Here is a 12,129-nt window from a genome sequence, read left to right on the forward strand (position 1 = left end):
TCTGATAACCTCAACTTCCTTTTGTTCCCTGGAGTCCTAGAGATGGTAGATGATTTCTGCAGATACAGTTAGTGCCATTCTCTTTTGAGATACAGTTGACATAAAATCTACCCTTTTTATTATACAATTCAGATTTTTTTTTTTTAGGATTTTTAAAAATTTTAATTTATTTGTCAGACAGAGATGACAAGTAGGCAGAGAGGCAGGCAGAGAGCGAGGGGGAAGCAGGGTTCCTGCTGACCAGAGAGCCTGATGAGGGGCTCGATCCCAGGACCCTAGGATCATGACCTAAGCCGAAGGCAGAGGCTTTAACGCACTGAGCACCCAGGCACCCCTACAATTCAGATTCTTAATGGTGATGTTGTACAACTCTGAATTATACCAATTTTTATTACTCCATAAAGAAACCCTGTACCCCAGAACATTCACTCTCCCCTCTCCTGGCAACCACAAATCTACTTTCTTTCTACATCTGCCTGTTCTGGACACTTCCTGTAAATAGAATCATACACTGTGTGGCCTTTGGTGTCTGGCTTCTTGCACTTAGCAGAACATTTCCAAGGTTCATCCACATAGCATGTGCAAGTATTTGTTCCTTTTTTTTTAATTTTATTTATTTGATAGAGAGAGATCACAAGTAGATGGAGAGGCAGGCAGAGAGAGAGAGAGAGATGGAAGCAGGATCCCTGCTGAGCAGAGAGCCCGATGCGGGACTCGATCCCAGGACCCTGAGATCATGACCTGAGCCGAAGGCAGCGGCTCAACCCACTGAGCCACCCAGGCGCCCAGTATTTGTTCCTTCTTACAGCTGATTAACATTCCTTTGTATATACCACATTTTATTCATTCAGTGGTAGGACATTAGGGTTATTTCCACTTTCTGGCTCTTAGCAATAAGACTACTTTGAGCATTGATGTACAACTTCTTGGATGAATGTTTTCAATTCTTTTGGATATATATCTCAGAGTACAATTGCTACACCACATGGTAACTATTTTCAACAGTAGCTGTACCATTTCACATTGCCACTTGCAATGTTTCTGCAAATCCTTCTAACACATGTTAGATTGTAGTCTTCCTAGTAGGTATCAAGTGGTATCCCAATGTGGTTTTGATTTTAATTTCCGTGATGATACTGTACATCTTTTCTAGTGCTTATTGGGCATTTGTATATTTCTTATGGAGAAAGGTCTATTTTTTAATTGGTCTGTTGAATTGTAAGAATAGCGAGTAGGAAAATATACTCAATTTTTATTTTATGAAAGGTTGAGTATAATGAACCTTAATCTTTTTCTTTTTTTTAAAGATTTTATTTATTTATTTGACAGAGAGAGATCACAAATAGGCAGAGAGAGAGAGAGGAGGAAGCAGGCTCCCTGCTGAGCAGAGAGCCCGATGCAGGACTCGATCCCAGGATCCTGAGATCATGACCTGAGCCGAAGGCAGCGGCTTAACCCACTGAGCCACCCAGGTGCCCAATGAACCTTAATCTTATATTACCATCACATTGGCCCATTAATGATAATGTCCATGTTAATATTATTACTATGTGGGATATTAAGAATTCAGTAATAGTTAATTCATTTGCCACCAGGCTAGATAAATCTAATAGAATGTTTTTTACCTTCCAGGTGAAAGGGGCCCAGTTTTTGTGTTAGTTCTGGTAGTGTCTGTTGCTTAAATATGGTTAATATTTATGAATGTCCCATATCTGTTAAAAACATGTACTTTCTATTTTGAATGTTCAGGGTTTGGTACATAGATCTATTTTAAACTATGATCACGCCTATTACTGTGTTTTTGAAGTGTCTGAGACTGCACAGCCAGTAATAGCCACCTTCCCTGAAAACTGTGGTCTTTGGTGTTACATAGTATTTTCCTGTGTGTGTCTTAAAAAAATTTTTTTTTGGTCTGAATTCTATTTTTACAGACATGTATGTAACCCCCTTCTTCATTTTTACTTACAATTGTGTCATGTTTGCCTATCCTTTTATTTCTAGCCTTCCTGAATCCTTTAGGTTGTACTGTGCTTTGTTAGCTAATCTCAAATCTTTTTACTCTTTATGGAGGAGTTAAAACCAAACTACAGAATTATGGAATGATAAACTGGTAATATTTATCATTCTTTTTTATGTATCACATAAATAAATTTTCACTATAGGAGCTGGTTTCATCAATTTTAGTGCTTAGAGAGGTATTTTTGATCTGCTAATTACCTTTATCCTAGTATCTTCTAAAAAGAGACCAAGAACGGCACCTGGGTGGCTCAGCTGGTTGTCTGCCTTCAGCACAGGTCATGATCCCAGGGTCCTGAGACTGAGCCCCACGTTGGGCTCCCTGCTCAGTGGGGAGTCTGCTTGTCCCTCTTGTACTCACTCTCTCAAATAAGTAAAATCTTTTAAAAAAGAGACCAAGAAAATAATTAAAACTTCAAATAGGCTTTTCATATTCTCTACTCTCCCTTTTACCATACTATTACAGCATTTTATCATCTTTAACTGAATTCCCACAAGTGAATAATTTTTCCTTCCCTGCTTGCAGATTGTTGGTTTCTTGGGTGGTGGTAGTGAATAAAATGTCAAATCAGTCTATGGAGGTAGGGGCAGGTTTCCTACTATATCAAAGTCAGTTACACTGCCCATATTTTACATATACTTCAATATCAGCTTTTCATGGTATTATAAAATAGTGATACTTTAACCAACAGTTTTCTGCTGGTAACAAATATTTGCCAAACAGGAAAAGCAGGAATTTGGATTGGATCTATAGCATTGCTAATGATATATAAGGTTTCACACTGTTCTACTAAATCTCCTTTCAGAGCAGTAAGAGGGATTATCAGAGCTCCGAAGTAAAGACCCTTTCCCATCTCCACATACACAGTCTTTCATGTATAAATGAAAGGGCACGAAGCATTATTATAACTAATAACTAATAATAAAAACGACACTCCTGGCTCCTTGAAAAATTCAAGCATGAAATTTACTACAACTAGAGTTAGCTTATTTAAATCAAAGGTGTGGCTAGGGGAGAAAAATGACAATTTTTTACAAGTTTGCTTGTTTTTACTAATTTTTAAAATTGACTTGGTTTTAAATCCTTCCATAAAATTTTTTTATCCAAACAGTACCATTTGACTTTTGCTATAACCCAAGATACCGAGTGCATAAATCAAGAACTATACCAGCAAGTAGTTCTAGTAGTTCTAGGAAATAAACAGTATTTAATAATTTAATATACTCTGGTGCACAGGTTCATTTCTTTGGTAAAACACCAAAGAAATGATACCTATTAAAGGATTTGTTTCTTAGACTTCCATTTCTGGTAATCAAGCCAATTAAACCCCCAAATATCTTGCTATATTATACTTAGATATGTGACTAAAAGAAACATCTTTTTACATGTATATCTGACTTCCAGGTTCAAGTGGCTTCACCCTTATGAAAGGTTCAGGTAGAAAATATAAGCTCACTGGCCTGGGCTCTGAATTTATATTATCTTTGTTGAAGAAAAAAACTTGCTCAGTCCCCCTGTTGTCCTGGAAAATGGGCAAAGCAAGCCCAGCACCTCTCTGGAGCTATATGCCCTCTTCCTGCATGGGTAAGGAAGCTCCACAGGTACTACGTGATTGAGGGTGCGGCACCTGGGTGGCTCAGTCGGTTAAGTATCTGCCTTCAGCTCAGGTCATGATCCCGGGGTCCTAGGATTGAGTCCTACGTGGGGCTCTCTGCTCCTCCATCAAATAAATAAATCTTAAAAACAATCAAACAAACTTGGGGCACCTGGGTGGCTCAGTGGGTTAAAGCCTCTGCCTTTGGCTCAGGTCATGATCCCAGGGTCCTGGGATTGAACCCTGCATAGGGCTCTCTGCTCAGCAGGGAGCTTGATTCCTCCTCTCTCTCTACCTGCCTCTCCACCTACTTGAGATCTCTGTCAAATAAATAAATAAAATCTTAAACAAAAAACCTGACTGAAGGTGAATACTCAGACAACAAAGAGCAGATGCAGGACTGCACAAACCCCAGAAAATGCTAGCAGAACAACTGGGCAAAGTGTACAGGATCTGTTATTCTTTTAGAACTGCATGTGAATCTTGAAAGACACAGGCAGTACTAAACATAAGGCTAGGGAGCAACTAGAATTCTTACATACTCTGGGAGGGGGTATAAGCTGTTTCAGCCACTATGGGTAAACAGCTCTGGGTAACAGGCTGTACAGATCTAATCTCTGGAATATACCCAATAACAATGCACCTGTGTATTCACCAAAGATAAAGATAAAAGTTCACAGCAGGCAGTAATGATAGAATGGATCGTTTGTAGTATATTTACACAGAAAGATTAATAAATTACTGTGCTGGATAAACAGCATGGATAAATCACACAAACTGTGCTTAAGGCAAGAAGTGAGACCCCCCAAAAGACATTGTTTATGATTCAATTTAGATAAACTTAATCAGAAGAGCATTTTTATCCATCTATAATGTTAAAAGTTAGGAAATGTGTTACCCTTGGTGAAAGATTATGTGAAAATTCAAGATGTATACTGTTTTTTTTTTTTTTAAAGATTTTATTTATTTATTTGACAGAGAGAGATCACAAGCAGGCAGAGAGGCAGGCAGAGAGAGAGAGAGAGAGAGAAGGAAGCAGGCTCTCGGCTAAGCAGAGAGCCCGATGCGGGGCTCGATCCCAGGACCCTGGGATCATGACCTGAGCCGAAGGCAGAGGCTTAACCCACTGAGCCACCCAGGCGACCCTATACTGTTTGTTTTAAAAGAAGACTGAAAGAGGGGTTCCTGGGTGGCTCAAAGCCTCTGCCTTCAGGTCCGGTCATGATCCCAGGGTCCTGGGATCGAGCCCTGCATCGGGCTCTCTGCTCAGAGAGAAGCGTGCTTCCTCCTCTCTCTCTGCCTACTTGTGATCTCTGTCAAATGGATAAATAAAATCTTGAAAAAATAAATAGACTGAAAGAAAAATACCATGCAATTATAAACAAAAAACAAGAGAATCAAGATTAAAACAAATGATACAATTCAACATAAAATACACTAAAATGATGCCAACAAGAATATCTTAAAAGTAATAGAAAATACAAACCTCCGAGAGAATACTCAGAAATCTAATTTGATGAAGTAACCTATTAAAAGCTCTATTTGAATTTGTAATTCAAATCTCCTACTAGGAAACTCTCCTACAAAGAAAACTCCAATATCTCTTATGAACACAGATATAAAAATATTGAAAATATTAGCATATCAAATCCAGCAATAAGTGAAGAAGCCAAACCCTAGAGAGTCCACAAAAAAAAGTTCTAAAATCAATTCAGCAAAGTGGCAAGATACAAAATCAACATACAGAAATCAGCTGTGGTTCTATACACTGACAATGAAGAATCCAAAAAGGAAATTAGGAAAATTCCATTTACAAACAGCATCAAAAAGATTTAAAGACTAACTTAAGGAAGGAGATAAAAGACTTGTATGTTGAAAACTATAGAACATCGCTATAAGAAATTAAAGACACAAAGGAAGGAAATTCTGTGGTCATGGGCTGAAAGACAATGGTTAAAATTCCCATACTACCCAAAGCAATTAAAGAGTCCATGGGAACTGTGATCCCCATCACAATTCCTCTCAAAATGCAAAAGACATTTTTTTGAAGGAATAGAAAAATCCATCCTACAATTCATATGGAATTGCAAGAGATCCTGAAGAACCAAAGCAATCTCAAAGAAAAAGTTGGAAGACTCCCATTTCCTGATTTCAAAAGTTACTATATACGAAACCACAGTAACTAAAGTGGTGGTACGGCATAAAGGTAGCTATGCAGCCCAAGAGAATACGGAATTAACCCCCCAATATATAGCCTAGTGTTTTCAACAAGGGTGCCAAGACCATTCAATGGCGGAAGAACAGTCTCTTTAACAAATGGTGCTGGGGCGCCTGGGTGGCTCAGTGGGTTAAGCTGCTGCCTTCGGCTCAGGTCATGATCTCAGGGTCCTGGGATCGAGTCCCGCATCGGTCTCTCTGCTCAGCAGGGAGCCTGCTTCCCTCTCTCTCTCTCTGCCTGCCTCTCCGTCTACTTGTGATTTCTCTCTGTCAAATAAATAAATAAAATCTTTAAAAAAAAAAAAACCAAAAAAAAATAAATGGTGCTGGAAAAGTGGATATCTGCGTACAAAAGGATAAGTACGTGAGATATAAAAATTAACTCAACTGGAACAAAAACTCAAATGTAGAAACTAAAACAATAAAACACTTAAAAGAAAACATAGGGGGAATGCTTCATGACACTGGATTTGCTAAGGATATCCTATGAATATGATCCCAAAAGCACATGCAATTTAAAAAAAAACTGGACTTCATCAAAATTAACTTTTGTGTATCAAAAGGCCCTATAACAGAGTGAAAAGGTAATCTGTGGAATGGGAGAAATACTTGTAAATCATATCTGATAAGGAATATCCAGAATATATAAAGAACTCCTACATCTCAACAACAACAACAAAACAGATTAAAAAAACGGTAAAGGACTTAAATAGATATTTCTCCAAAGAAGATATAGAAAATGGCGAATAAGTACCTAAGAAACTCAACATTCCAGTCACCAGGGGAATGCAAATCAAAACCCAAATGAGATACCACCTATACCCATCAGGATGACTATTACAAAGCAAACAAAAACTAAAAAGCAATAAGTATGGGCAAGGATGTAGAAAAAGTGGAACCCCTGTGAACTGCTGGTGGGAATGTAAAATGGAGCAGCCACTGTGAAGGTAGTAGAGTGGTTCCTTAAGAAAATAAATACACAATTACTATATGACCAGACAATTCAACTTCTGGGTATATACCCCAAGAGAACTGAAGGCAGGGACTTGAGCAGATATTTGTATACCCATATCCACAGTAGCATTATTCGCTATAGCCAAAAGGTGGTAAAAAACAAAAAACCAAAAAAACCCACATGTCCACGGTTGGATGTATATACCAGGTATGGTATAAACATACAATGGAATATTTTCAGCCTTAAAAAGGAAAGCAATTGTGACACATGATACAATGTGGATGAATCCTGAAGACATTATGCCAAGTAAGTCAACAGAAAAGGACAAATATTGCGTGACTCTCCTTATATGAGCTATCCAGAATAAATTCAATACCATTAAACTATATACTCAAAAACTGTTTAAGTGATTTTATGTATCTGTATATTACCACAATAAAAAAAAAATCAATGAATGTAATTTTGTTAGGCAGAATAATGACCCACAAACCTGTCTACTTCCTAGTCCTGGAATCTTTGACTATGTTAACACAGCAAAAGAGAATTAAGCTTTCCAAGGAACTGAGGTCACTAATCAGCTGATTTTAAGACAGGAAAGTATCTTACCATAGTTCTTGAAAGCAGAAGAGGAAGGGGAAAGTGAGTCAAAGAGATGCAATGTGATACAAGGAGATATTAGGTTTGACGCTGGAAAAAGGAGTCACTGTATTAGTTTCCTATTGCCTCTGTAACACATTACTGCAAATTTAGAGACTTAATACAACTTATTATCTTAAAGTTCTGAAGATCAGAAATACGAAATCAGTTTCATTGAGTTAAAAATCAAGGTGTCGGCAGGATGGCATTCTTTCTGAAGGCTCAAAGGGAGAATCTGTTTCCTGGTCTTTACTAGCTTCCAGAGGCTGCCTGAATTCCTTAGTTCAGGGTCCTTATCACTTCAACCTCTTCTGTTGCCACCTCTCCTCTGACAGACTCTCCTGCTTCCTTTGTTTCACTTACAAAGATCCTCATGATTACACTGGGTCTACCTGGTAATACAGGGGACTCTTCCATTTCAAGATCCTTAATCGCATCTGCAAAGCCCTTTTGGCCATTTAACACTGATAGGCTCTTAGGCTCTAGGACACAGACATCCTCAGGGAGCCATCATTCTGCCTACCACAAGTGAGAACAGCCCTCAGCTTATAGTCGGCAAAAAAAGAGGGGCCTCAGTCCTAAAATCACAAGGCACTGGCCTCTACCAACAACCTAAATGAGCAAGAAATGGATTCTTCCCTAGAGCCTCGAGCAAGGAACAGAACCTGCCAATACCTTGACTTTTGCCTGTGAGAATGTACTGGACCTCTGACCTACAGAAATGTTGCACTACTAATTTTGTGGTGATTTGTTATGATAGCAACAGGGAACTAATATAGTAATCTATCATATTACAGGATAAAAGAGAAAAACCATCTGATTTCAGTGGATAAGCATTTTATATACTATCAGCAATGAGACAGAAGAGAACTTCTTTAACTTGATAGAAGGCAGCTTACGTCATACTTAATGGAGAAAGACTGAACTGAACTGCGTTACTTCCCCCTTAAAAGCAGATTAAGGAATTCCCACCACTTCTTTTCAACACTGTATTGCAAATCCTGGCCAATATAACAAGAAACAGGACAAGAGGTAGGGGTGGAGGAAGGCACACAGATTGGAAATACAAATGTCTACTTGCAGATAACATGATCATGTATGAAGAAAATCAAGTAAAAGGATCTATAAAAGAGGTATAATTACTAATAAAACTAAAGCAACGTCACAGAATACAAAGTCAATCTATAGAATCAACTGTGAAATATCAAACAATGAAGAATTAGGAATTAAAATCTTTTTTCTAAAAATACTAAATACCTAAGGACAGTATTAGCAAAGTGTGTGCAAAACCTATACACTGAAACACAAAGCACTGCTAACAGAATGTAAACAAGACCTAAAAAAGAAAAGGGAAAGCTGTGTGATATTCATGAGTTGGAGCTGTCCGTTCTGAATTATCAATAGATTAAACACCATTCTGATGAAAATTCTTTTATACTGAAAACTACAAAACACTGGAAAGAAGTAAAAGAAGATACAAATAAATGGAAAGGCATCCTATACATGGATTGTAAGAGTTAATATTGTTAAATTGTCTGTACTTAACTAAAGTCATCTACAGTTTCAATACAATCTCCATCAAAATCCCAATGCCACTTTTTACAGGAATAGGAAAACCCATACTGAAAGTCATAAGCAAATCCCAAAGTATCCTAAAGAGCTAAAACAATCCTGAGAAATAACAAATAAAGCTGGAAGCCTTATACTTCCTGATTTCAAAACATATTACACAGCTATAGTAATAAAAAAAAGCATGGTACTGGTGTAAAGACAAACATACAGACCAATGGCACACAATAGCCCAGAAATAAACCCTCACGTATGTAGTGAAATGCTCTTCAACAAGGGTGCCAAGACTACACAATGGGAAAAGACCACACTTTTCAAATGTCCACTGAATATTCTAATGAAAATGATCAAAACCACTCTTTTTCATGTTCACAAAATATTCTGATTGGTTAATTCTGCTTTGGGGCACACATGCCATAAAAATAACCCTAAGTAATGGGTAACAGAAAAAAGAAATACCAAGATATCATTGCAATGCTATTTACAATATAAAGATTGCAGGAGTCAAAATGTAGCATAGAGCCACAGTGGAATAAAAATGGAAAATTATGTAGACTAAATTGTTACTTAGAAATGTATACTGTTTTACAGAAAAATTTTTAAAAACATAATATGGATTTACTGATTACAACTATGTAAAGTACATAGTTCTACTTTATGTCTGTATGTATGTATGTCTGTGCCTACTGACAAAGGTTAGAAATTAATGTGGAAAGATACAATTTATAATCTTTAAGTCTTATTTCTATAAGGTTGTTTAAATTCATGATAAACAAAATAAACATAAGAGATCTCAACAGTCTATCTCAAAAACAGTATTTTACCTTGCATTCTTTTTTTTTTTTTTTTTTTACCTTGCATTCTTGTAACCAAAAACACCTTTCACAAGTTCAAGTAAAGCTTGTTAAACTTACCCCTTTGTCTCTAATCTCATCCAAACCTACTCCATCTAATTTTATTAATATATAATGTTCACTAGTTTACCTCGGATCAAAGGAGTTAAAAAAAAAAAACAACTTATGATCTGTAAGACAGATTTTTTAAATTTTCCATATTTAAACATACTCCTGTGAAATACCGACATTATTTTTTCATTTGCACATTTGCCCTGAAACTTATAAAAGCATCACACATACCTGATGCAATGACAGGATCTTTCATAAGCTCCCTAGTTATTGGGCAGAGAAACTCATCAGGAATTCCAGAAGAAAGCGTTTTCACCTTTGTCCTGAGCTCTTCAATTTTCCTTAGAACTTTACTCCGCAGCCCTAGAGATTCTGTGGGGGGAGGGAGGGGTGGGGAGGAGATTCTGTTAGGGTGGGAGAAGCACTGGGTAACCTCTATGCAAGTCTCCAGCAAACAGATCTTATCTATTACAACCAAAAATCTTCAGACATACCGTTTTACCACACAGAACTGTTTTCTTTATAAAATCTTTAATCTTTGTAGTACAGAATACCATGGGGCTAGAATAAATCAGCAACTAATGGAGAGTTTATTCTACATAACTTTATTCTGAAGACTGGAGAATTTCAGACTGTTGAATACTAATAAACTATATAAAATCAGAAAAGGTTCATTATTATTGGTTACTTTGTTTAAACAAAAAATTTCCTAACAGTAATTTTTAAAGATCTTCAGTTTAATAATGTAAAAATTCCATCTTATATTTTAAAAATTTCTGAAACTAGATATATTTCCTGATCTCATATGAAACACAATCATAAATAAAGCTTATCTGTTTGTCTAAGACTATACACACAAGTTTCACTCATTCATGTTTTTACTTTTATCAAGTTTTAAAAATTATTTTAAATTTTAATTTCAGGAAATTTAGTGTAATTTTAGGAGGTTTAATGTTATTAGCTGTTCACATTTTTATTTAAATATTTACTCATTTTGAGAGAAAAAGAGAATGCAAGCACACATGGGGGGTAGGGCCAGAGGAAGAGGGAGAGAGAGAATCTTAAGCAGGCTCCACATCCAGTATGGAGTCCAACATGGGGCTTGATCTCATGACCGTGAGATCATACCTGAGCTAAAATGAAGAGTCAGACACTTAACCAACTGAACCACCAAGGTGCCCTAGAACATTAAAATATTTCAGAATGATGTGGAAAAAATAAATGCCCTAGTCTATTTATTTAATAATTTATTCTGTTTGTTCAATTTACTAACTTTTAAAATCTTAAACATGAAACAAATTCCTTAATTTACTATATAGAATGTTAACATTAATGTCTCCATTCATAATAATGATTTCCCTAATTCTGCTATTAAACTACCACAGAAATTAAATTACATTTCAATTTTGGCTTGGGCTGATAGTTCTGAAACTTATTTCACTGAAGTTTAAAATGATTCACCCTGAGACTCATCCTTCAAAAATGATTTCAAACCATTAATTAAATCCAAAAATTTCTTATTCTTTATCAGAATATAATTCTATTGCTATTAATTGTTTTTACTATGCTGCTTTTATGTTTTCAAACACCCTCTGTTGAAATCCAAAATTACCGCTTTACACTGTCAAGTGCTTCTGCATGATAAGGTAAAGATTTATTATGAGAGAGGAATGAGAAATCAACCAGTGAAGATGCTAAATCCAGCAGACCTTAAAAAAAACCACAACCCCCCCCAAAACCCTATATTCTATCACCCACTTTAAGGAGAAAAGAGTAAATTATATAGGAAATAAGTTATTAGAGATACAAAAATGGCTTTCACAGTATGGCCTGAGAACACAACTATCTGACAAACCATCATTCTGTTAACTTTCTTAAAAAGCCATAAGATTCCAAGATATTTAAATACGTTCACATGCTATATTTACCATGTAAGGAAAGATAATACTGTACTTTAAAATGGTTTTAATTTTTTTGTTGTTATTTAACTCCTCATTAACAATGAATCTCACTATGGGTATCCTATTTTCCCAAGCTTTCCCATTAAGATTTTATTACAGTATGTTAATAGTAGTTTGTGGTATTATTATTATTATTTTTTAAGATTTTATTTATTTAAGAGGGAGAGAATGAGAGGGAGAGAGAGAGAGAGAGAGAGAGAGAGAAAGTGTGTGCACGCACTCGAGAGGGGTAAGGTCAGAGGGAGAGGCAGACTCCCCGCCAAGCAGGGAGCCCA

At 36.5% G+C, this 12,129-nt stretch overlaps 1 protein-coding gene across 6 annotated transcripts in view; it reads right to left on the bottom strand.

Annotated features, from left to right (window-relative positions):
• The window catches only part of WDSUB1 (WD repeat, sterile alpha motif and U-box domain containing 1), a 46,409-nt gene that overhangs the window by 6,974 nt on the left and 27,306 nt on the right, over nt 1-12,129 (bottom strand). For all 6 annotated transcript variants that reach the window (XM_044242136.1, XM_044242134.1, XM_044242137.1 and 3 more), the window contains one exon: nt 10,125-10,265. In XM_044242136.1, the coding sequence (XP_044098071.1) occupies nt 10,125-10,265 (141 nt within the window). The remainder of the gene's footprint in view (nt 1-10,124; nt 10,266-12,129) is intronic.

Source organism: Neovison vison, chromosome 3 (genome assembly GCF_020171115.1).
Source record: "Neovison vison isolate M4711 chromosome 3, ASM_NN_V1, whole genome shotgun sequence".
NCBI classification, from domain to species: domain Eukaryota; kingdom Metazoa; phylum Chordata; class Mammalia; order Carnivora; family Mustelidae; genus Neogale; species Neogale vison.